The sequence below is a fragment of the Eucyclogobius newberryi genome, unplaced genomic scaffold (genome assembly GCF_026437365.1).
Source record: "Eucyclogobius newberryi isolate DKJ021-1_F unplaced genomic scaffold, fEucNew1.0.hap1 SCAF_16, whole genome shotgun sequence".
NCBI classification, from domain to species: domain Eukaryota; kingdom Metazoa; phylum Chordata; class Actinopteri; order Gobiiformes; family Gobiidae; genus Eucyclogobius; species Eucyclogobius newberryi.
The window spans coordinates 17,952,517-17,979,366 of NW_027315790.1; the positions used below are offsets into that span (position 1 = coordinate 17,952,517).

Sequence of the window (26,850 nt, forward strand, 5' to 3'; positions counted from 1 at the left end):
CAACCACGAAGTTCAATTAGAAACATCACCAAAATTGTGTGTTTGTAGTAAAATCTTCAATATAATCATATTATTTAGTGAAATGTGTAGTCTAACCTGTCATATGCACTTTTCTTAAATAATGATGAAATAATGAGTTTGTACTGTGTTCGTACTGTGTTAAAAATAGAATAAGAACTTTGTGTGCATTTCATAAAGACTGGTGAATGGTATTAACAGTTCTATTCAACAGCTTTAAAGCTGGTGTTAAAATGTTTATATTTCAGTTTCATGTCTTTTAAGCACAATTTATTACTCACCTGCTGTCTGTGTCCAAACCCACAAAGTCTTTCTTCTCAAAGGGCACACACAGGAGTGGAATCTTGTCTCCTGACTTGTCTGTGGCCCTGTCCAACCTTTTAGACTCTAAAACAATAAATATTGACTCGACAAAATCCTCCACCCTTTTCTCCACATCTGAGCAGTTGTCGAAGCCGGGGTAGAAGGCCACATCTGTGCGCTGCTGCTCTGCGATTTCCCCCTGGAGCCCAAACACCAGCAGACGGGAATCATACAAGGTGGAGCTGTAGACCTCCTTCTGCCCGTGGAAGCGTTCTGCCGTTTGGGGCCACTCTTTGGCTGTATTGCAGGTGGTAATGGCAATGAGTCCCACCACCTTCCGATGAGTCTGGAAGTCGCCCCATTCGTTGTTTTCGGGCAGGTAGTGGTGGCGGTAGCGGATGTAGAGGAGACGATTGGAGTCTCGGATGTTCACCTGGCTGACACTGGCGATGCGCTTGTAGATCTTGAAAAACTGGTCTTCAGGTACGATGCCCACCGGCTGGACCACCACCAGGACGGTCTGGTGGTCCTCGGCACACTGCATGTAGTCCGGGACGCTCATCTCCACACAGGCTCTAAAAATACAGTGGGTTATTAGAACCAAGAGATCCACGAGTCCTTCACATAAACCACTGTCTCTCAGCACATAGAGAGCCCTGAGGGGGGAATGTATGAAATGTGACAAAAGGCAAAGTATCCCATTGTTACTGGAGACTAATGAGGTCCCATAATCGGTTCCCCCCAGAGTTTAAAAACTAAAACTTAGAATAGTGTTTAATGCTTTTTATACTTCCACGAATAGCATATATGAGACTATACTTTACAGCAGAACTGCACGGCCAGAATCGCTAATGTAATCATGTAATAATCATTTAATTATTTAATAACACGTAAGAAAAAAATAAACGAACTGGGCTCACGAGTTCAAACATATAGACATAATACCATAAAGACAAAATAACATAAAGCCTGAGAATGGCACCAGACTTAGCTCGCTCCTTAAAATATGATAAGCCTAAGGCTATGACAAACATTAGACACATCTTAGCATAGGCCGGTATTATTTAGTCAATAGCCATGGTCAAAATGTTCACTTTAAAGCAGAAATAGAGCAGTTTGTAGCTAGCATAGCCTGAGGAGCTAACCTGAGTTCACATGACAGTGAGATCTGGTAATCGGGAATAAACGTGAAAACTGTATCACTACAGCCAGCCCTCAGGTCTTTCTATTGACTTTGTTTTTATTGAAAACAGACTATTCTTACCTGTGCAGCGACCTGTCAATTATCTGCTTCCTTTATACGACCAAATGTTTGACAACAAATACTGACAAAAGCACTTCCGGGTTTTTATTTTCACAATAAAATCCCCCCCAAAAAATGCCATAAACTGTAGGCACTTGGCTCATAACCAGAGCTGGGCATAATGGAGTTTGTAAAATAAAGAGTACAGCACACATATACATGTTTTACAAGAGAATGTAGCTCTTGTTTTTAGAGTAGAATAAAACAAGCACATGACCTTTACGCATAGGCTACTTCCTTTTTCCCTAAAAAAGCATTACAGTGCCCTCTCCTGGAGAGAATCAGTATGAACTCAGAAAATATAGCGTACAGTGCAAAATAAAAAAGATTCTGTAACTGAAATTAAAACTATACAGAATAATTATCCAGAATAATTGTTTGTCCACACCATTATCAATAAAGGATAAACACTGGAATACTAGTTTAGATATTTTATTGTTTAAACCCATAAATCACTTTCACAATCTTCTTGGAAGACAACAGCAAATTCCCTATTGTATTCTTTTTGGCCAGGGGAATGGTCCAAAACGATGCAGGAGCTCAGAGAGACATGGAATGTCTAAATTATGGTTCATAGTGAATATACACCGCGAACAAGCAAACACTAACAACCATTGATTTACAAAACAGTGCACAAACATTGTGTAAAGGCTGGCATTGCTAGCGATCCAGAACCGTAACAATACATAAGCATGATCATAGAGGCTAAACAGGTGGTAAGTGAAAACATTTCCCCATGTACCATGTGTTCTATGAAACATCGTAGGAATGAGAGAGCTTTGTCTGTGTTCACAATCAAGCAGGGATTCAGTGCATAGTCGAGTTACTGCATCTTAATCCCCCGGACGATAGAACGAAAGGAAAAGGAGATAAGCTACAAAGCAAAAGGATAAATATAGATTATTTGCTAAACTTGTAGCAGATATACTAAATGAAATGTTTTGGCTTTAATTCAGTCAGAGAAGACTATTTAGTGCCATGCATAGGTGATAACTTGTAAAAGTATCAATTGAGTGGCAGATAAGTGCTAATACTATATTGAAAACTAATATTGGCACCAAGGGAATGTAACAAGCAATAAAATCAGAATCAGAAATGTCTAAACACAATAATACTTTTACTTAATTTTTAGGAGCCTATGTGGCTGTAAATTCATAAATTGTTACAGTCAACTAATAAGTATTTTGATTACACTTTTAAGTGACTAAATTAATTGACTTGGTGCCTAATTTATAAAAAGAAAATACACATTAGTCCAACTAAAGTCTGACTAAACCAGATTGGAAAAAAAAAATTGCTGTCAATCCCACTAATAAAATACTCCACTTCTTGAAATCAAGACTTTGCAGTTTGAAGACATTGAATTGTTGCTACGTTTGTGTGCAATTAATATGATGTAAAGTACAGAATGTGCAGTTCAACAGAAAGCTACCAACAATAAAACACAAAATAAGACTGACATGGGTATATTGGGTAAGACGTGCGTATGTCGATGTCATTTGACTGCACATGAAGGTTTTGCTCACCATCGCTCCACAAAAACAACAAAAGGGAATGTAGGAACAAAATCTAAAGTAACTAAACTAAAAAGGATAAGGCAAAAAATAAAACACAGTTATTTAAGATGATTGAGTTGCGGTTGGGGGAATGTATGCGATCTGAATTTTTTGGCATTAATTATGGCGCTGATGGAGAGGAGACAGTGCCAGTGGTGCAGAGTAGATGAAGTAGGAAGCGTGGGTGTAGAGTGAGTGATCAAATGGTCTTCAGCTTTAGGAACTGTTCCACTGCATCTGCTTCCACTGCCTCACAAAACATTTCATAGTTCTGTAAAGAGAAGAAGACATTATTATTATATGTCATTGTAAGTCCAACATACATTTATACCAATGAACGCTACACATCTACACATGAAAAGCAAAAGTCTCAACGCGCTTTTAAGCTATAACGTTGTAACTGACGACACGTAAAAGTAAAAAACACCTTCATCACGGCCTTTTTAGTAAATGTTAAGCAGCATTGTGTGTTGTGAGGTTGTGAATTTAGTTTTCCTCTTACTCCACAGTACTGGTCTTCATTGAAAAGCTGAGGAGGAACAGCTGAAGGGTCTCCCGCCTTGTTCCTCATCTCGTCCCGAAGATCTCCGCCTTGAGAGATATCGATGAGCTCATACTGAATGCCTTTACTATCCAGGATTCGGGTCACGTCATTCTGCTGGGACTTTACCTGCACAAGAAAAACAACAGGAACGCACATAGTATAAATTATTGTGAAATATAATCAATAGTCATACAGCAGATTGTAAGATTTCATATGAACAGCTTTGTAATGGGGTTTCTCGCAGGGCTGGGGCATGGTGTTCCAGTGCATTCTGTATGTTTACTTCCAGGGGCCGGACCTTGAAAAAAGCGTGTCTTTATCTGGTTGGCTGGTAATTATTAATCAACCGGATCAACACTTTTATTTGAACTACTGGGAAAGTTGGGTGTGGTCTTTGCAAAAGTGGCCACACCTATGCAACTAACTGCAAAACGCAATAAGCACTTGGGGAACGAGTAGACACTTAGTTAATGTATAGTTATAAGCTATAAACTACAGAAACAAAGTGGCATTAGAATGTAAAGCCAAGTTTAAGGCTATGCTATTTCACAATTCCACGTAATAGATAACAGATGCCTGACTAAGTTCCTGTCTGGCCAAATGCATCATCTGCAGCCCCAGAACAGAATAGAACTTTGCCATTTCATCATCCAAAAAATAGCCTGGCATGTTCACAGACTTCCTCATTTTAAAAGGTTTTGCAGAAGCAGGATGGTGGATCATTCTGCTTCTGCAAAATATTCGTATGTTTAGAGTACGGTGCATCTAAGAGAGTTGATTTTAAAAGTAAAACATAGTGCGGATCGCATGTTTTCACTTCACCATTCAGTGCCAAGCTGAGTAAGCTCTTCTGTTGTTGTTCAATAACGAGCAATGCATGGGCACATATCAGCAGAATTTGGACGACAAATTCATGCATTCACTCTTGTTTACTGACTCCACAGTGCATTTCAACGCTGTAAATAAAACTACATTAATGCTATAGCCGGTTTAGATTAGCACAGGCCCATCGAAGTTGGTCAGGGGCAAAAGCTGTTGGACAGACCGCTGCTGGGTGTGTCTGTCGGGATCGGGCTGTGTACGAACAGTCGAGCTAATGAACGCAAGAAAAGCCGTGTTTGTGCGTAAATCGTGGACTTACCGAGCGCGATGCAGTAACAGTTGTGTAATACACTTTCACCCCCATGACTGCTGCTCTTTCTCCCTCTTTGTGCTTCTGCTGCGAGCCCAGTCCCGCTGTGAAGTCATCTGTAGTCACAGCCGGAAGCAGTGTAGCAGTCACTTTCAAAATAAAACCAACAGGAAAGGTGGGTAAAGTAACAAATAATAGAACGCCGTTATTATTCCTGTACTGTGTTTACTGTGATTACTATTCAGATACATCATGGAAAAAATACACTTTCTAACCACAAAAATCGTATTATCCAGTTCATGTAATATTAATTCAACTTTAATTCAACCTTTTAGCCAAATAAACGTTTTAACAAGGCTGTTCGTACTTTTAATACAAAACGTTGTGAGACTGTAGGTCATATAATTAAGAGACAATAACAGCAACAACAACACCCCTTCAACTTCCTGGTGATATCTTTGCACTGCTTCTCTATTTTACATCCCTTTGTTGCAAAAAGTTTACCAGAAATCGGGGAGTGTCTTGGCCAGTGTTGGAGAAGTTTCTTTGAAAAATTGATTGATTAAACAGGCATAACACCAACAAAAGAAATGAGTAACATTTCCACAACAAGGCTGATCACGCCTTTGGGCTGGTTACCTGACAGCAAAAGTGATGTCAATGATGGGTGCGAGTGTGAGTCATTAGAGACAAGAAGACACTTTGTCCCGCAAAAAGAAAAAGGAAAACTGAGGTGTGGATGTCTCTTTCTACATGGTAGGTAGCATATTCTCCTGAGCATTTTCTGCTTTCCAACGAATTGTACCAACAAGTGCATGTTTACTCATAAATCCAGTTATTTGGCCCTAAAATTTTCATTTTAGTCACAATGAGTAGAATGTTTCTATTGTTCTTAGTCCAAATGTTTTTACCCTGACGACACTCCATTTGAGACCAGGCTTAAAATGTTCCTTTTTGAAATAGCTTATGGTCAGGTCAGTTAGGAAATAAAAACCTACAGTTTCTTAGCTCTGCTGCCCTAGGAGACACTATGCTGGGGAAGTATGGCAGCTTGAGCACTATCCTCTGCTTCTCACTACTTTCTCTATCAATAATATTTCATATTTTAGCTCACCAGTGTCTGTTCATTGCTGTTCACATGTTTTTCTCCTCCTTCCACTCCTCTCGGGGAGTCCACTGCTGATGCTGCTCCGGTGATGACTGCACCTTAGATGTCCCATCTCACAACCCCGACCTGTGGATCCGGATGCTCCTCATCTGCCTGGATGAACTGTCATAGCTGAACAACCCTCTCACCTCATGAGTGGTTCTGGCTCCACAGTATCTGCAAATGGAAGCGTGTCAGACCTGCACCATCTGCAGCCTGTTGTGGGAGTAGGATCTCTCCTTCACTGTGGTTCTACCAGGGGTTTCTACTTTATCCCGCAGGGTTTTGTGTTTTTTTCCTTGCCGAGAAGAACGGTCTAAGACAAGGGGATACTGGAACATTTATCAATTTTCTAATTTCCTGTGAATATTATTTAATGTTTCTCTGCTGTTACAAAAAAAAATAATTGAAATTGAACTGCCCCATTAATTTATTATAACATATTGAATGACAGAATTATTAGATGATAGTTATGGTCACATACTTGATGAGAAGGATAGACTATATTTTGCTAATGGTGTAACAGCAACAGCATCTAACCACTATGATATCCACCAGATTCAGATTCAGCCAATCCAGTAACCAAGCGTCTCTGCACCATTGTGACCACACGGAAGCAGCATTTTCAAATGTTGTGGACTTCATAGACCAATTGTACTAGCCTTTTTGTAAACCTACTTCATGTGCACTTATTAATGTATTTATTGCCTTTCAAAGTAAACAATCTGAGTAGTATTTAAGGTGTTTGTTGCAAAAGCAAAGCAACTTGTTTTGGTGGGAAGTAGTTCACATCACTGTTAAGAAGACTTGTTTTGCATCAGAATAGGCTGAGGAAACACTTGGCCTTGCTTTGACTAAACGTGAACATTTTACCAAAGTCTGAACTGATGGTAAAAAAGTAGTTTGAAATATAAATATTAGACTTAAAAGGGAAATTGTTGCTTGCTTGTTGAGTAAATACAGGCTGATCTCAAATTTGGAAGCAGCACTGTATTCATGACCCTATGGCTGGCCCCACTGCACTAATGAGCACACTCAGCCTGCAGTGTGCCCCTGGCCTATGGGAAGAAAGGATGAATCTTGTTGGTGAATAACCTCACTTTTTAACCTAATCGGAACTGGACCTCTACAAATGTCAAACAGATTCAACCTGGTCAGTATAGAGAATAGAACTTCTTGTAAAATGTCATAGGATGTGCCAGGATACATGTCAGGATAAAACCAAAAGCCTCTATAAGCCACTGACAATCAAAAAACAAAAAATAATGAGGTTTCCCACAGCGTACTTAAATGTCAGTAAAAAAGTCATTAGACATTTGGGCAAATTCCCTAAGAGGTCTAAGGGCCAATATACATTGTCCTGAGGGTTGCATTTGGCCATAATTTGGATACCCCTGCACTAATCGATACAAACTCTATTGACTGAAAAAAATCCCACGAATCAGACATTTGACCTTTTCTTAATAGTTTAAGAATGGACCACATTTTAACATAATGAAAGTAGTATTATTTTGTGTCAACAAAACATTTTTAGTGTCATTGTCATATTGACACTGGTACCAAATATCAAGCCTATTCCTTTGTATTGAGTTTGAAATTTTAGTATTGTGACATTACTATATTGCATGTATTACATGATTTTTTTTTTGGAGAATATTATACAGTATTAACCCACCAAAATAGTTTGTACCTAGAGCCCAGAATTTCTGGGCAAAAATTAAAAAAAAAAATCAGATTACAGTCATTCTGACAAGGCAAGTTTATTTGTAGAGCACAATTTGTACACAAGGCAATTCAAATTGCCCCTGAGGTCCTCAGAGTCCGAGATGGTTCATATGGCACTAACATGTCCGAGACGTTCTTTGGTGCTAGGCCATGAAGAGACTTGTACACGAGCAAAGCTGCTTTAAAGTCTATTCTGAGACCTGAGCACAGGATTAAAGTGATGGTACTTCCTGGTTCTAGTCAGGACCCGAGCAGCAGCGTTCTGGATGAACTGCAGCTGTTTTACAGCTGGTTTGGAGAGGCCAGTGATCAGGCCGTTACAGTAGTCTAATCTACTGGAGACAAGTCTGGTTTAGACACTAGATTTTTCAGACTGAGGCTTTGTTCAGGCGGATGTCATTTGTCACATTGACAAGAGCAGTCTCAGTGCTGTGATGAGGTCTAAAACCTGACTGAAAAACATCAAATGAGTTGTTTATTAAGAGGAATTGTGTGAGTTGTTGGTAAACAACCTTTTCAAGGACTTTGCCCCAAAATGGCAGATTAGAGATGGGCCGGTAATTACTCAGTACTGCGGCATCAAGACTGCTCTTCTTTAGGAGAGGCTTTATGACCGCAGTTTTCAAAGACATTGGGAATGTTCCAGATTGAAGCGACATGTTAACTATGTGAGTGAATGGTGCTAACAAACTGTTCAGCACAGACTTTAGAAATCTGGTGGGTAACACATGGAGGCAGCATGTAGATGAACTCAGCATGTAGATGAACTCAGACTGGTGATGAGCTCATGGACAGTTTTGTCAGTTACAGGTGCAAAGTAAGTCAGCTCTGTGGTTTTATGGTTATTATTTGCATTATGGAATTTATTGTATTTTTAATGCCCTAAAGAATATTGCAAACTCATTACACTTGGATGTGGAAATGAGTTCTAACGGCAGCTGAGCTGGAGGGTTTGTGGCAAACAGGATATGCGAGTTGTTACTGCAGCTTCCAATTATTTCAGGAAAATGTCCTCCCCTAGTTTGACATAAAATGAGGTTGTACATATACAACTTCTCTCTGTAAATCTCTTTTTGAACCTGTAACTTTGACTCCGTAATTTCCGTTCGGCCCTGCCTTTTCTGTGCCCTGACCGAATCCATCCATCCATCCATTTTCTGCCGCTTATCCGGGGCCGGGTCGCGGGGGCAGCAGTCTGAGCAGGGACTCCCAGACTTCCTTCTCCCCAGACACTTCCTCTAACTCCTCCGGGGGGATCCCGAGGCGTTCCCAGGCCAGCCGAGAGACAGCGTGTCTCCAGCGTGTCCTGGGTCTTCCCCGGGGCCTCTTCCCGGTGGGACATGCCTGAAACACCTCCCGAGGGAGGTGCCCAGGAGGCATCCGGAACAGATGTCCGAGCCACCTCAGCTGGCTCCTCTCGACGTGGAGGAGCAGCGGCTCTACTCCGAGCTCCCCCCGTGTGGCCGAGCTCCTCACCTTATCTCTAAAGGAGCGCCCAGCCACACGGCGGAGGAAACTCATTTCGACCGCTTGTATCCGCGATCTTGTTCTTTCGGTCACTACCCAAAGCTCATGACCATAGGTGAGGTCAGAACGTAGACCGACCGGTAAATAGAGAGCTTTGCCTTTCGGCTCAGCTCCCTCTTTACCACAACGGTCCGATGCAGCGACTGCATCACTGCAGCCGCTGCACCGATCCGCCTGTCGATCTCACGCTCCATCCTTCCCTCACTCGTGAACAAGACCCCGAGATACTTGAACTCCTCCACTTGGGGCAAGGACACCCCACCCACCTGAAGAGGGCAAGCCACCTTTTTCTGGTCGAGAACCATGGCCTCGGATTTGGAGGTGCTGATTCTCATCTCAGCCGCTTCACACTCGGCTGCAAACCGTCCCAGTGCATGTTGCAGATCCGGGTTTGATGGAGCCATCAGGACAACATCGTCTGCAAACAGCAGAGATGAGATCCTGACCGGACACCCTCCGACCCCTGACTGCGCCTAGAAATTCTGTCCATAAAAATTATGAACAGAACTGGTGACAAAGGGCAGCCCTGGCGGAGTCCAACATACACTGGGAACAGGTCTGACTTACTGCCGGCAATGCGAACACAGCTCCTGCTCCGGTCATACAGGGACCGGACAGCCCTGAGCAAAGGGCCCCGGACCCCGTACTCCCGGAGCACCCCCCAAAGGACACCCCGAGGGACCTGACCGAATCATCATTTCTAAATAAATAAATATGGACACTCCTTATTAGTAATAAATATTAGTTTTTATTAAATGGAGCAGTGACAAAAGGCACTTTTGTGAGTAACATATAATCTTCAATAATAATAACAACAGCAATCCCTTTCCATTTACATAATCAACATCTCTATATTCATACAGTGCAGTCCCATGGTCTCATAAGTATACCTAAGGATAATAATTTAAGTCTCAACTCATCCATCGTCTGTTTAAAGTAAAGACAATGACATTCATCAAATACCACATGCTTCACTTCAGGCATGTCCAGTGTAAAAGAGATTGTACGCACAAGTCAAATTATTTAGTTTGGTCTATGGAATGCACATTTCTCCCCACAAATGTGCGACAATGTGCAATCTGGAAGTTGGCATGAAAATACAGTCTCAGTGTTGACATTTCATAGACATCTGAATCTCAGGTCAACATGCATGCCTGCACGGCAACTTTGCACTTTTACCCAGCATTTTCTCTTACATTTTTTAATAACGATTGTCTGGCCTAAATAATTATGTTTACATAGTTTTATATTTTAATACATTAAAGTCAATATGTTTCCTTCAATCCCATAACAGTACACCATAACTTCAGAGGTCAGGTAGCATTTAAGTTCAGTTTGAGGCCATTACTGAATATGGCCTTGTTCAAGTGCATATGAGCAATGTTAATAATTATACATTTTATTTTGATTTTTCAGAATCAAGCAACTAATAAATAAGAAAACAATTTTCTCTCATTGAATTATATTAGAATAAAAGAAAATAAATTGTATTACAAAACCCTATTAAGAGCAACAGCACAACTCGCTCTCTCTTTCCATCTCTTTCTCTCTCTTTCTCCCTCGCCTTCTCTCTTTCACTCTCCTTTTTTTTTCTTTTACGGTATAGCGTAAAACACGTACTTTGAAGACGTACAACTACAGTAGGTCGCGGTAAATACTCCTTTGACTTCCAACCACTATTAAAAGTAACACATCAACAACAACAGACCCAAATGATATATCAGTCTTTAAGAATTAAAATAGTCACCTTTAAAAAAATCTATCATTTTCTTTTATCCCCAATTCATTTAAATTAGCACATTCAAAATATCAAAAATGATATTCAAAAATGTCACGGTACCTTTCTTTTTTTTTTATATATATTACTGAACCTGGTGTATTTTCCTCCACTGTAAAGGTTCCAGTAGGTTCTGCTTCAGCACAGGAGGGTTACATGCACTTGTGTTTCCCCAGCATGCGATTCACTTTCCTCAGTATGATAGCACCAGTGAGCAGAAACGCCATTACACTGCCCGCATAGAGCTGAGCATAAAAAGCTGCGTCTCCGCTCTCATGCAGGCTCAGGTACAGTTCTCTGCGGCCGGTGTAGTCCAAGTACGAGGCGTGGATCTGACACAAGGTCGTGCATGACAGGAAGATGTGAAATACCGGGTGACTTTGACACAAAAAGGTAGACCCTTCGGCAAAGCACTTCTCTACGATCGGAAAAGTATAAAAAGCTGCAGCGTTGAGGAAAAAAGCCACTTGGCCAAAATGGTAAATGAGAGCGGGGTCATTAGTTGCAACTGACCAAGAGCTTAGCCTCCAAACCACAGGGCTGATGTCCCATGCATAGGCCAATGTAGAGGGTGCTACGTGCCCAACTTTGCGCCTGCATGAATTTAAGCTGTTATACTTTCCAAGGCAGCATCCTACAAACGAAAGAAACGAAAAAGTGGCAGCGATCGGCATAAAGACTCCTTTTACAAAACTGTACATGTCGACATCAATAGCGTAGTAAAAGTGAGCGACGGCACTGCCATATTGGTACTGCGCCACTCCGATATAGTCCAGATAGTAAAAAACAAAATGGCAAAACTCGGACTTGCTGCCCAACAAGTGAGCTATGACGCTGAAGGCCGTGTAGTTCAGGGAAGATATGAGAAGGATCAGCAGCGGCCATGCGTGCACGTCATTCACAAAGTCAACGTTTTTAGCCAGATCGCAACATTTTGCCAGGATGATCAAAAGCGCTACCAGGTGAGTCCAGACATTCAGAGTCTCGTTGTGCCGTTGGAACATAGATAAGAAGTAGTAGCGCCAGTTCTGGTGGAGTTGCCGGTAGCCTGAGGTAATGTTGCGGTCGCGTAGGTGGGCAGGGATATCGGACTCGGTCAAGGTGGCGGGCATGGAGGGGGCGGCCTCAGATAGCATGCGCGGGACCTGCCGGATCTGCTGCAGGCTGATGAACAGGCGGCCAATGTTCTCCGCCACAATGGTCGCTATGGCAGCAGCGCTATGGAGAATGGAGATGTTTGGCACCTGAAGAGAACAGAAAGTTAAACGTTGTCGGGTTCTTTAAGGTTTTGATGGTATTTTTGCGTTCACACACATATGTTGATGATGATGTGCTAACATGCTGGACCAGACTGTCACAAGATCCAGTCTTACGTTTGTATCTGTTTTCATTAAATGGGAGAGAGAGGGTAATTTTACAAAATCACCGTCTGGAAGGAGTTCTGTCTGAAAAGTGAGACACGATTTTTCATATCATCATGTCAAAGTGCCCATTACTCACAAGGAAATGCTAACTGTTGGAGGAACTGTGGTTGCTAGGAGGCAAACCATTTCCATGTGTTTTGGGACTGTCCTGTTAAAATATTGGGCCGAAATTAACAAAGAGCTACAGACAATCTTTGACATTGCCATTCCATTTGATTTTGCAACTATGTATTTGAACTCCTTCCATGGACACAAAAAGGCCATCACAAAAAAATTATGACTCAAACTGCACCTACAATCAAGGAGTGTAATTATAATGGGCATGGTTGAAATGGAAAAAATCATATTCTCAATTTGAAACTTGACAAATTCAGACTTTGGACCAGATGGGACCACCTTTTGTTTTGCTGTTTTTATGGTTCAACCTATGGCTATGGTTGTGGCAGTGCTGCTGTGAGAGGACGGATGAAGACCTCAAGATGTGGTAAATACCGGTACTACATTTAGCTGTCTTTCAAACATATTCTGACACTTAAGTGTGATATATGTATTTACCATTAGTGACACAGCTTTGTTGTTTTGGCTAATGTCTCTCTATGGACTTTTAGCACTGCTGCCAAAAAACTTGGCAGATTTTGTCAATAACGATTACATTTTAGCGTTCAATCCCAAGCTCTACAGGGTCTATTTAAGTATTCTTATGTATTTTGTTGTGTAGAGTTGACTTAACAAGTTCCCAACCCAATGACAAACAAGGGAGGTTCATGACAATGTAACAATACAATTAATCCAGAGGAAACCCATAGAGCAAGCTTAAAGACAGAAGCATCAGGTAAATCCAAACATTTACAATGGCAAATGCTACGCCATATTATATATTTTAAAGGTGCACTGTGTACATTTGCTGGTGGTGTTATTGTTTTTCCTTGAATGTTCCACAGTATGGCATTAACCCATTAGCAATGGTATTCATACTCCTGGAAGTATTTCAAGTTTTGTCACATCACGACCACAAACTTGAATAAATTGTATCGGCATTTTTGTGAAAGAGCAACACAAAGTGGCACACAATTGTGAAGTGAAAGGAAAATTGTACATGATTTCCAGATTTTTTTTTTTTTTTTTTTAAACTGAAAAGTGTAGTAGCAAAAGTATTCAGGCCCCATGAGTCAATACTTTGTGGAACCACCTTTCTCTTCAATTACAGCTGCAAGTCTTTTGATGTATGTCTCAACCAACACTGTCTCAAGTCTCTTCCAGACTGCCTTGTATTTTGCTCTATCCATCTTCCCATCAGCTGCTTCCCTGTTCCTGCTGAAGAAAATCAGTCTCACAGCATGAGGCTGCACCACCATGTTTCACAGTGGGGAATGTGTGTTCAGAGTCATGTGCCGTGTTAGTTTTTTCACCACACAGAATTTAGTTTTTAGGCCAAAAGTTTCAGTTTGGGTCTGCTCAGACCAGAGCACCTTCTTCCATGTTTGCTGTGTCCTCCACATGGCTTATGGCAAACAGGACTTCTTATGGCTGTTTTTCAACAATGGCTTTTTCTTTCCGCTCTTCCATAAAGGCCAGATTTGTGTAGTGCACGATTCATAGTTTTCTTGTGGACAGCTTCCCTGACCACCTGAGCTGTGGGTCTCTGCAGCTCCTCCAGAGTTACCATGAGCTTCTCGGCTGCATCTCTGATCAGTTCGACCTGTAGGTTTTGGTGGACGATAGATTGACCAATGTTCCGTTGGGAAATCTTTTCATAACCTAAGCCTGCAACAAACTTCTCTACAACTTTGGACATAGTTTTTGAAAAACAAGACTTTAATCCAAAAGTCATTCTCAATCAAACTTTTTTGAATTCCACCAAAACCAAGTGGATGATGTTCTCAAGGGTCAGCTCAGACATATCTGGGTATTTGGATAGGCACCAAGCTCTCCTTAAATGTTCAAGTTAGCAAGATGCTGCGGTACAAGGTTGGCTTTTTCTATAGGAATAAATCATGCACAGTATATAGAAAGTATCTTGTACAATTGATAGTTATGTTCATATTTGATTATTGTGACATCATTTCCACACATGCTTTCTCACGTTTATCACAGTGCCTTTATAACATGTGTGACTGGTATCTCACTCATCATGTACAGAGATCAACATATCCTTTTGTTAATTTATAAGGCACTATGTGGGAAACTTCCTTATTATTTATCCTCGCTTAAGCGTTAATTAGTATATGATCCATCAGACACGGTCGCAAATGCACAATTGATTGTCAGTTTTTCAGACACCTTCCATTTTTATGCTTTGGTCAAGTGGAACAGGACACATACTGGTTCCCATAGAAACATTGAGGTTGTATGCTTATGTACTTAAATGTGTTTATGTTTTAAGCTTGCTCTTAGGGTCTCCTCGTAAATAAAGGTTAATACTAATTTATTTTGTTTATTTGACCTATTTCTTAGCAAGCACCGTACATTTACAATAATGAACATCCATCCATTTTCTACCGCTTGACTGGAGCCTATCCCAGTGGCTTCGGGCCTTAGGCGGGGTACACCCTGGACAGTGGCCAACTTGTCGCAGGGCCAACACAGAGACATAGACATTACAGACAGTTCACTCTCACATTCATTCACTAGGGCCAATTTAGAGTCACATTATCAGCATTAATAATAATAATAATAAATGTTAGGCTCCAAGTTCAGCCGGCCGCAGTGTCGTGAGTTCACATCCCGACTCTGACATTTACTTACCTTTAACTAAATTACAGTACATTAGTCAAACAGTTATATTCTATTTTTTTTTCACAACCATTTAAAAGAAAGCAATATATTTGTTGCAAAAATGCTTCCTCCTCCTGCAACAGTCACTTCATTCACATTCAGACATTGTTCACAGGAGGTTGACACTGTCCAACCGCAGGACAGGTCGAGCACTCAAGACGTATTCTCTTAGTACATTAAATAGTTCATAAAATTTGAGGAAAATGTGTGAATTTAAGTAATGACCAAAAACTAGGCAATCTTCAAATCGAATTTCGTCTTGGGGAGAGGCGGGTGTGAAAAGTTGTGCAAATCTCCACCTATCCCTTGACAAACCGCAAAGTTCCTTCTCTGTGGGTCATTTTTAGTCACGATAAAGTTAAGTTTATAATAAAATAGTTTCATACCGTTTGGTTGGCGGGAGTGATCTTCAGTATGAGCGATGACAAACTTTGGTGCGCCCTTCTCATGCCGCGAGAGAAATCCGTGCTGACGCTGTGGGCTGTTCCCGGGCGCAGCGGCAGCGGCGGCAGAGCAGGCGCCCGCGGCTCAAAGAGTGCGCACTGGGACAGGAAGTGTGTGCAAGTCCTCACACAATAAAAGCACCTGGAAACTAAGAAGGCATATAACTGACTGAAAACACAACTGTAGAATTCAAACATCAGATGCTTTGAAGGAGACATATTGGGTTTCAGGTATTTCTTAATTAACTATAACATAAATAGGCCATAATTGTAAATTCAGAATCAGAATAGGTTTATTGCCATTGTCAATTATCAAAATTCACAAACATAGGAACTTGTCTTGGTGATCGATGCAACACAAAACAATAAAACAGTGAACAATGAATAGGTCATAACAACAAGCTATCAGATAAAAAACAATAAGAAGAAAAACAACAAAATAGGCTTAGTATGTACAAATTTACAGTTGTACAGATATACATATGTAGTGCAGAAAGTGAACAGTGCAGTGAGTGACTAAATTATGGTGACATTATAATTAAGTGACAGTGTTGTGATATTGTGAAATTGTGATACTTGTAAAGTCGAATCGCAATATTGATCTAAAACGGCTTAGGAACAGGTCCATTGAAAAGCTTCTTCATAGTGACATTGCATTTACCTGACCAGCCAGTCGTTATTGTACATTATTTTCAAAGTAGTCTGTCAAAACGTGTTGGGACTGGCAAACATTTCATTGCAAAATGTGGCTGCATGATATTTCAAAACATGTTTGGGCCTAGGTGGGATCGATTCTTGGGCAACTCGGGGCCTTTTTGTGTGGAATTTGCATTTGTCAATTTGAAACTTTAGCAGAAAAAATGTCATGTCATTCTATCTATGTTATTATTGTTTGCAGATAATATGATAATATAGGTTCCTGATAAAGATGTATCGTGACAGTCATGCCTCAGGACATGACACGGGGTCAGGTCACCTCCAAATGAGATTGCTCAAATCTTGGCATCCTTGATGGTTGTTCTATCTCTTTTGGGGCTGATTTGATTATGATGATGTGTATGAGTCAGTTTATGTCACTGCCTTTAAAAGCATGTGTATGGTCATTGTTCTGGAGGATAAGGGACAGATACCTTTGTCAGGGAAAGTGATTATTTACTGTACACAAGTAAAAAAAGATCCACCTTTTGAGAAAAATATAACTCTGTTCAATTTCATTATTTATTGGTAATTGTTTGCAGAAATTTCTCAAAAACTATCCGATGCTGCACTGCTGAATGTTTTCTGTGTTCACTATCTTGTTTTGACCTCACCCACAGCACATTAAGATGAATAAAGGGATTTAGTCAAACCTGTTTTACCACTCACTGTATATGGATATCCCCTGAGCCTTCTTCTTTACATTGCTACTTTAAGAGAGTTTAACTGAAGTGTATAAATGTCACACTTGAACTGGATAATTTACATGTTTTGGACATTTTATAATTGGATCTAAGTAATGTTTTATAATTGGATTTAAGTAATGTATTTTATAATTGGATTTAAGCAATGTATTTTACTTTTGTTACCTGTCTGCCGAGATGTTTATTGACTAGGTCTGACATTTTATCTCAAGGGACTTCCTGGTAAAATCAAAACAGCATATAAAGATTCAGTTGTGGTCAACTGGACACTGTTTTTAAGGCTCAGATCAGATGGATTAGATAGATAGGCAATATAGGCTACAAACATAATCACAATAAAGTTATTGTAGAATAGAGGTCATAATGACATCAGTATAACTACCGTAATTGAAAACATTCACAATTTGCAGGTTCTCTAAAGCAATATCCTATAAACCAGCCAGCATGCAAACTCCACACGTAGAGAAGGACCATACTACACCACCCAAGAACCTTCTGGCTGTGTTCTGGAAGCCAACATGCTGCTCAAAATGGGCTTGTTTTGTTGACTTCAAACTATATGTTGTTGCCAAAATTCTCTAACAACTGGAAAGCTGTAGACGCGCATGCAAATGAAAATGCTAATTATTGTGAAAAGTCAAGAGGAAGCTACAGTAAAATTCTTAAAATCATTGCTGTGGTAACATTGGAAGTTGCAATGGTAAACAAAAATGTCTGAGATTCAAATGGTCTTCAGTTCATTTCAATTCACTGTTATGACACAAGTGGAAAGTGGAGAGGGACCGCCTACGCTCACTGCTGTTTTGCTGGAGATTTGATTTCCTTACGCCACCATGGAAATAGTTTATCTTGTAATCTTTTGAGAAGAGTAAACTTTAGAATCTCAGTACGTGCATGGGTGTTCACTTCTCTGGAACATTCTTTGTCTATGACTCTGCACTTAAACATGTTGTAGCCAAAGACAACTCGGAGAGGAGACATCCATTATAGGTTAGGAATATTTCCAAACTTGAGTAACTTGACTTCAAAGCCAGTCAATGTTTAAATTCCACACAAAACATATTTTGCACAGTATTAAACAGACCAGGCAAACCACCGTCACTCCACATTAACACAACATGTGACTAAATAGACTAAGCAATGAAGTTTTGGCACTCTGTCTGTTTATTTCTTGCTGGACAGATGCTAAAGGGATTAACAGACACTTAAACATAAATATTGATTGCTGTTGGAAAAATACAGAAACAGAAATAAGAAATATGCACAGAAAATACATTGCCTGAAAAATTAGTATGGAAGGTCTTGTTATGGCCCTTTGAATCCACCAAGGGGCAGTATTTCCAATCACTCAACTCATAAACATATCTTTGTAAGACATCAGAAAATATATTTGAAACTATTTTAAATGTAAGATATTGATAAGATAAGATATGTGCCTTTCAAACAATTGTGTGTGCTGTTAATACAGAAATAAATGGTTTGGGTTAGATGTGTAAAAATATTTATCATGCTTACTTAATGGGATTGAAAAAAAAATTGGGCTGTTTATGTACCACAGCTTTTTGCGTGAAAAACTAAATTAAACTAAAAATAAACACATTTACTGACATAAATACAGGCAACTTTTCAAATGTTGCACACGCCTAAATCATTCATTCTTAACTTGCCCACTCCATACATCATACAAGTGACACGTGGATATTGCAGTAATGAGGACCAGGACTTTATGTTCTGCAATGACCCCAAACCTGCAGCGAGCGTAGCATTTAAGAGAAAGATCAATAACAACAAATTACAAAGAATCCATGTATTGATTCATAATAAGTGCTCATATGTTTTCTCTCACCAGGAGCTGTGTTTTTACAACACATATTTTCTTGATAACCTTTTGGGTCAATACATGTGAAGAGGTGGTTAGAAACTCAGTAATTTTACTATTAACGACTTAATTCTTTACTTGAGTTGAATTTTAGTTGCATACTTATTACTTTTATTCTACTACATTTGAAATATTCTTAAAAAGGAGGCTTTTGTCCTTTTTACAGCCTGATGCTTGCTCCAGAGACTTGTTTTGTGCAGATGTGCTGTTTCAGACTCTGTTCAGGTTGTGGGTGCGATGTCTGATTAGCCAGTTTGTCGTGACTTGACTTTAATCCATTTTACAAGTCGTTAACACTGCAATTACTGTATAACAAGCTTTGAGTTGGCTTATTTTTGCTTTTGTTTATGAGATAGTAAATATACAAAATATACAGAATAAAGTATTTACTGTTTACAATGTACCCATTCTAACATGTGTTATTACCTTTCTAATCTAATCTTTTGCTGCATTTATACTAGTTTTACATGCTGGACTAAACAGGATCAGACCAAAATACAATTTATCTTGACCTAATGTATTTTATTATCATTTAAGCCACAAAGTTATCATTCACAATACTTATTCAAAAGGATTTGTAAGTACTTTCAATAGTTAATTTCTACAGCAAATACTTACTTTAACTTGAGTTATAATTGAACTGAACTACTTTTACCATTATTGGAGTAATATTTGACCAGTTATATCTGTCCTTTTACTCAAGTAATGAAATGCAGTACTTTGACCGTGTGTTTCTAAAATGATTGAATTGGAAACATCATTTTGGCTCCGTTATCACTGTCCAGGGACTTACTCTGGGAACAAGCAGACACTTAACATTTTACTGTGAAACCTTTGACTGCAAGCGTGTCAGAGAAACAGCACATCTTCAGGCCTAATTGGGTTGGATGGCTCGGCCAGATATCGAGGTGGCATTTTGCTGGAGAATTCCCTGCGCTCCCTGATGATGACTCCAGTGTGCCTTCGTTTATCAACGTCTGCAGGCTTTTGCTGAGTAGTTTGTTTTTGCCTTTCGCACAATATATCACCTGCCACTTCTAATGGGACCCAGTATGGAGTAGAAAGGGCTCCGGCAGGTCCCCTGGGCTCCTCTTTGCCTCCACTTCCACCATTCGCCATAGATAACGTTTTCAATAGATCCAACCCTGCACCTCAGATGTACTGGAGAGTTTGATTTGTTCTGTGCAATCGCCAACAAAGAGCATTGGGAACTAAAATATAGAACATACAATGACCAGTTATTCTTTCTTTTTCTTTCTTGGTCACTTAAGAACTTTTGGTTAGAAAACACCCACTCTTGTTTTTAAAGCAGCCAAGTCTAGTCTAATGTCAGAACATTTCACGTGGTAGCTTACTATGTAACTTTTCTGTACCCAACTTTGCTTGGAATGTTCCACAATATGGCATTAAACTCATCGATCCATATGGTGAGGCCCTGGTGGCACCACCCAAGGCTGAAGATCTTTTTTGCAATAACAACACCTGTAAATTAACCTGTTTTTTTCTTGTTATTGTTGCTGTTCCTGTTTATTGTCTTTGTTGTACAGTATATATAAAATAAATTAAAAAAATATATAAGGGAAAAAAAAAGCAACATAGATTCGTCCAATGCGAAATTAAGAAACATAAAAAAGGAAGAGGAATAAGTATATAGTTTTGGAGAACTGCTACTGTTTCCTGTTTGCACCCTATTTCAAAATAAAATATAATTGATACTTTATTTTGACCAATAATTTATTTCCCACCAAATGTAGAATGTTTAATATGCATCTAAACAAGTCCATTCACTTGTGTGTTTACGGTGTTTGAAAAACGCGTCCACTTCCGGTCCGATGGGCCGCATTTGCGTGGCTTGGCGTCGCTGTGAACGGGACAAATGAAGTCCTCTCTCCTTCTCCACAGCTGCTGCTGGTGATGGCGGATGTTGACGACAAAGAAGAGACTATGAGGAACTATCATTTAGCTTCAGAGAAAATAGACCCAGGGGCCGGTCGCTTCCCTTACTGTATTGTGTGGACTCCGATCCCCGTGTTATCGTGAGTTTTACTGCAAATTATAGTCTCGATTCTACACGGGACCAAGTGACAGCTGCTACTGTTGTTAGCCTAGCATGCTAACAACAGACACACTGTTGCTGAATATGTGTAATGTAAGGCGGAATAAAGAAAGATTACTTTGGTTAATTAAAACTAACCAAATGTGGAATGTGCATTAAAACGCCCAGATCACACAGTACAAAGTTTAACGCTAAATATTATTGTATAACTTTAAGACATGTACATATCCTCATCAGTGTGTGATTAATGCTATTTTTCTGTGACTTTTGTATAGCTTAAAATATGAACTAATGTAACATTCAGTCATTATCAGACTTAAACCTGCATATGACAGGTTGTATAATGAATTATTACTTTATATAACCTATGGAGAAAAACGGATTTAGTATACAGTTCTCATGTCAATACGCACATTTCTACCTACAATACATGAAGAATTTACTCACAAGGAACACACTTTCTGACAGTTCAAACAGTCATTTAACAAAGTACAGAGATTGTCATATAGTTTTATTTGTCAATTAGTATGTCCAACAAGGAAGTAAAATGATGACGTTAGTGAAATGGGTAGTCTAACCCATCATATATACTTTAAGCTTTGTAAAATGTTAGAACTAAGCACACAGTTAGTCTAGTTTCCCCCTGATCCTACTGTTCCCTCTGCTCTGTGGCAATAACACTTACTGTCATTGTTCACTCCTGGCTTTGTTTGTGTGCTTGTTTCAGATGGCTGCTGCCTTTCATTGGACACATGGGAATTTGTACTTCGACTGGAGTCATTCGGGACTTTGCTGGGCCATATTATGTTTCAGTGAGTCTCCTCAATTTTATGCTTATAGTGTGTGGGTTTGTGTAGTTGTATTTTTGCTTTGCGAGGGGTACATTTTAGGTTAAAGGTGGGTTACCCAGCTTTATTCTTTTAAATTAGAGACTGTATTGTAAAAGTAGCAAATCAGATCGCTGCACGCTGTCTAATGATAGTAGTATAAGTAGTAGTAATTAAGTATTATATCAATCACAACCCCATCCCTGCTTCAAGTCGCTATCTAAAAAAGCTATTCTAAATTCGTGCACCTACCCTGAATATTCTTGCATTTGAATACTAGTAATTTGAATTTTTGAGCAATAGGAAGTATTTAGATCACTTTAATTAACAACCTTCTTTTTGTAATTTGAAAATCTGGCAATACAGCTTTGTCTCTTGGAAAACTCATTTATTTTATATTCATGTAGTTGCTGTTTGGAGTGTTTAAAATTGACATTTACAAACCTATTACTGTTTCTTGTTTTTGAATACCTGTAGAAATAGTATAATATTCCACACTCAAGTGGATTCTATTTAAGGAAATCCCATGTTGTCAGATCATGAGATAAGTTAACGAAGGGTTTTGTTTGGGTTTTTAACCTCAGTCTGGTCTGGATGTTATTACCAAAGAACAGTCTTCTACTTCAATCCGTCATGACATTTCTCTGGTGATATTATCTTATCGTGCATCATAGAAATAATGTTTGTCATTGTTTAATTTGTGCAGGAAGATAACATGGCTTTTGGAAGACCCACAAAGTAAGCAGCTCCCATTTGCTCTGATTACACTTCCAATAATACTTCAACTTATGTCCTGACCTTTTCTTACAAATAATTGCTTTATTTCTAGGTACTGGATGCTTGATGTTAGCAAAGTTTATGCCAGTGGTTCCAGTGCTTGGGACACTGCAGTACATGATGCCTCAGAGGAATACAAGCACAGGATGGTAAGCAAGCAGATGGGTTTTGACCTGTGTGAACACTGCTCATGTTGAAGAAGTACTGCACTATGTATACTCATATGTGTTTGCTTTGTATTGAAGCATAACCTCTGCTGTGACAACTGTCATTCCCATGTGGCCATGGCTCTGAATCTGATGCGATATGAAAACAGTACCTCATGGAACATGGTCAACCTTTGTCTGCTCGCCCTCATCCGCGGCAAACATGTCAGGTAAAACATAATGTACAGTATTAAATGTCTAATACATTACCAGTATAACATACTATAACATACTAACGGTGAGTGTTGGTCTTGGTATGGTCACATGTAAATTCCATGGAAGACTGACTTACACATACGGGACACTTGTGACCAAGGAAAGTAAGAGTGAAGCTTGAGAATGAGGCTCCAGTTGCCTCCGAAGGCCTTGATCATAATTTCATACCATGAACTGAACTTCTAAGTATATCTAGGACAACAATAAGGACAATGATCAGAGCCTAAAGTGCTTTAGTTCCTGTGACTGTGCTCATTACAATTTAAACACACTCAAACGATTTATAATAATTGTACAATAAATATGTCTAGAAGTCAGATCTTTGGTTAGAGAGGAACCATTCTGTTGTTTATAAAAGTGGTTCTGTCTGAGACTGTTCCAGCTCATGCCGCTCTTCACAGAATGAACGTTTGGAGCAAATGTTCACTTCCTAAACTGCCCTTCACAGTCCCTCCCCTTCATTCACGTTTACATGCACAGAGAACTCCAATTCGTCTCGGGCCCCAAAACCACTCAGACCCCTCTTGTCCCAGTCTACACGCAGCTAAAAGCACCACACTATACAACAGTCTAACCCATTTTTCTTGTGCAGTTGTGCAGGTTTTCTGAAGACCTGGCTCCCTTTTCTGCTGCTTGTGGCTGTGGTCACCCTCACTCTGGCCATTACCCTCAGCTGACAGGGAAACTTGACTTGAGGACAACATACGAATCCCTGCTGATGAGAGGACTTGAACAAACCAAAGGGGTCACCACAGTGTCCAGAGAAGCAGAACCAATGCCGGTTTGCTGGAAACCACTGCTGGCTTTAGTCCAATGACCCTGGTTTTCTCTAGCCCAAGAAAGTCATTTATATTCAGCTGTTTGTGTGGGGAGAATGTGCACACCCCCTGATGCTTCCACTATGAGGGCCTCACTAATGCACTGAACGGAACAGAAGGCTCAACTACCTGTGAACACCTGCGTGGTTCTGAGTATCTTATGGTACAGGTTGACATTTTAATAGATTTAACACTCTTGTCTTTTTCAATAACTTAGCTCATCCTTTTATATAATGAATTACACGACGTATCCCTTGATCTAGTACCTCTCTGATGCCATTTTACTACAGGGAGTGGGAAAATGTAAAATCAATTAGATGCCTTTTATTGTATTTGCTGCTTGATTTAATGCACTCCGCTCCTGGGCTGCAAAGGAATCCCATGTATACTTTTATCCTGTCTTGTATCAAATGCATGGTCATAATTCTTTTTTCAAGCGCTCATGGTACTAGTCAGCTTGGTTTACAGATATTGTTTAACACATTAAACACAACTCTTATGAATGTGGTTTGGATAAGCCAACTGGCTGTTGGTTTTCTAAATCTGTGCCAAGAACAAAAAGAGGGGTCAACTCAAACATCCTTCCTTTTCTTTCTTTGTTTGACTTTCACCTGCTTCATGGTAAAAGCAGGAGGATGGTTGAGTTGGTCTAGTGGTTCATCTCTCTTACGACAAATTTACTGTGGTATTTTATTATCTTGGCTGTTCTTTAAAGATTGAATGGGAAATTGTTGCCATGCTTTTGAAACCTAAACCCAAATCCACTTATCGTTTATAATCAAACAGAAGCGTTGATCCCTCTCTTTGTCCAGAGTACCGCCCAAAGCAGCAGGTAGTCAGGATTCTCAGGTTTTTCACGCTTCCTAAGCCCTCTTGAATGTCCCAGGTGCCCCCCGGCCTGAGCAGTGCTCCTGCTGTTCTCCACCTCTGCATATCTCATCTGATCATTGTGAAATGCCAACTCTGTTTCACAAAGCTTTCATATTGGCCAGGTTTTAATATTGGCTTAGTTTGTACTATAGGGGTATTATTGGTAGAATTTTATGTTCTTACCACACATAAATTCACTAAGCAAATAGAATAGAGGCTCTCTTTGGATAATGTTCGTGTTCACTGATATGTGCCCAAAGAAACGGGTCTGCTCAGTAGGATGTCCAGTGAATCCAGTGATGGATTTTGCCAGTTACTGTGATATTCTACATGTTTTAATCATTCACACCACATATTTGTGCCTCTGGTGGGTCTGTATCATACACAGATGAATGGAGAGTGCATTACTGCATGTTAACGCGTGTCTTAGCTGCATGCAAGGACTGTTGTTAAGTTCAGGTCTCCCTCTGTGGTTAACCACAGTGATCAAGAAGCTGCTGTGAACGGGACAAATGAAGTCCTCTCTCCTTCTAAGAAGCTGCCTTTTGTCTGAGCTAACTGCCCCTTACTTTCATGCTACTGAAAACTCCAGAAGTCTTTCTGAATCTTTCATGATTTCAGTTTCACATGGATGCTGGTAATGGAGAACAAATGATAAATTATGGATCTAAGTGGCTGTTGATATGAAGCTATTGCCTGTAGCATGTGTGTAGCTTCAGTTTGGTAAATCGAGCTGAACATGAAGCTTCAGAGCATTTATACGACACAGCCTGAAGAGAGAAGGCTGTTTTTGATACTGTTTTTGAGTCACTGTTCGTGGCATAACCCTTTACTATAAATACACTTAAATATTTGATCAATTCATTAGGATTTGTATATTATGTTACATATAATAATTATGGGTGTGACAAGTCTCAATCTAAACATGTGGACCATTTGTGACTGAACATAACCTTCAAAACCAGACAGATTGTCCATGTTTACTATGTTGGAAAATTACAAAATGACTTTGAACAGTTCATTCATGATTTGTGCTTTGAACGCTTCATTCACAGGCTTGTGCTTTTAACCTATATTAAACATGTATGAGAGTATTTTTACCTACTAACTGCAGATTGTGTGTTGGTGTGCATGTACTTAAGTACAATATTGTTGAGTGAGATGAGCTGGTGTGGTGCCTTGTATCCAGGAGCCAGGCCCAGGAATGTGGAGACCTGTGGTCCCAGTCTTTCAGCCTGTTGACAAAGACAGTTGGGACGCTATTACTGGTGCCACTATTCTTTTAGAATGATTCCAGCCTGTGGGTTTAAACCATTCTTTTGTTTCTTTAATCCTCAACATATATTTAATTGTGCCGACCAAAGCTGATGGGATATTGAAATATGGTTCCAATCACTGTGTGAACTCAAAATAAAGACATCAATTATTGTAGAAAAAATGTGTTTTATTTGAAGTTAACCAACATCCTTTGACGACCAGTTTCCCCCCTCTTCAGAGACCTTTGAGAAACTCTCCCTTCACACTTATGTGATGAGAATAAACACGCTGCTCTGATAAGGCTCAAACGGCCTCAGTCCCGGGATGACTTTTATCTGCAGAGTGCAAGCGTTGAAGAGGATCCGGATCAAAGGCGCTCAGCGGGGGTCCGGGGTCAGGCCCCTCCACCTGGGGACTCACAGCACAGAGCCATTGTTTAACTTTCTATAAGATCAAATGCAATGCTGCACTATATCAGAATCAGAAAGGATTTATTGCCATTGTCAGTGATCAAAAGTCATATGCCTGGAACTTGTCTGGTGCAACATAGAACCATGAACAGTAGAAAAAAGCAAGATATATCAAATAAGGCATTCATTAAAGAAAAACATTTATACTACTGTAGGTTTTGTGGCCTGTGTATACATGTAAGCCTATTTTACTTCTTCTACGTTCTGCTACGTTCTTTTTTGCCAGTATTGATGATGAAACGGTTTAATGGAAATAAGGATACCAGATTTTAACAGTCCATTTGAAATTCCAGATGTAACTTTGGCAGGTTAACGGGCTAAACGCTTCACTGTCTCGCATGGTTTAACTTTAAATAGCCTCATGATGTAGGCCTTAACTCAACACCTAGTTTATTCGAAT

At 39.8% G+C, this 26,850-nt stretch overlaps 4 protein-coding genes across 4 annotated transcripts in view; 1 reads left to right on the top strand and 3 right to left on the bottom strand.

Annotated features, from left to right (window-relative positions):
* trappc9 (trafficking protein particle complex subunit 9) overlaps positions 1–1,697 on the bottom strand; it is a 156,591-nt gene extending 154,894 nt beyond the window's left edge. The window contains exons 1-2 of the mRNA XM_072447757.1: positions 1,586–1,697; positions 300–894 (exon numbers count right to left, since the gene is read on the bottom strand). Coding sequence (XP_072303858.1) covers positions 300–883 — 584 coding nt within the window. The 5' untranslated portion in view covers positions 884–894; positions 1,586–1,697. The remainder of the gene's footprint in view (positions 1–299; positions 895–1,585) is intronic.
* A 343-nt stretch (positions 1,698–2,040) lies between these two features.
* On the bottom strand, positions 2,041–5,008 carry sh3bgrl3 (SH3 domain binding glutamate-rich protein like 3). Its single transcript, XM_072447758.1, has 3 exons — positions 4,866–5,008; positions 3,683–3,850; positions 2,041–3,451 (listed from the first exon to the last, which is right to left on the bottom strand). The coding sequence occupies exons 1-3, from the start codon at positions 4,908–4,910 to the stop codon at positions 3,380–3,382; spliced, it is 285 nt and encodes a 94-aa protein (XP_072303859.1). The 5' UTR covers positions 4,911–5,008; the 3' UTR covers positions 2,041–3,379.
* A 4,972-nt stretch (positions 5,009–9,980) lies between these two features.
* LOC140361870 (membrane progestin receptor alpha-like) lies at positions 9,981–15,710 on the bottom strand. Its single transcript, XM_072447759.1, has 2 exons — positions 15,618–15,710; positions 9,981–12,276 (listed from the first exon to the last, which is right to left on the bottom strand). Exons 1-2 carry the CDS (start codon positions 15,678–15,680, stop codon positions 11,185–11,187), a joined length of 1,155 nt encoding a protein of 384 aa, XP_072303860.1. The 5' UTR covers positions 15,681–15,710; the 3' UTR covers positions 9,981–11,184.
* Positions 15,711–20,815: 5,105 nt separating this feature from the next.
* tmem222b (transmembrane protein 222b) lies at positions 20,816–26,034 on the top strand. The gene is made up of 6 exons (XM_072447761.1): positions 20,816–20,989; positions 21,737–21,821; positions 22,543–22,574; positions 22,666–22,762; positions 22,859–22,989; positions 23,628–26,034. Exons 1-6 carry the CDS (start codon positions 20,868–20,870, stop codon positions 23,710–23,712), a joined length of 552 nt encoding a protein of 183 aa, XP_072303862.1. The 5' UTR covers positions 20,816–20,867; the 3' UTR covers positions 23,713–26,034.
* The last annotated feature ends 816 nt before the right edge of the window (positions 26,035–26,850 follow it).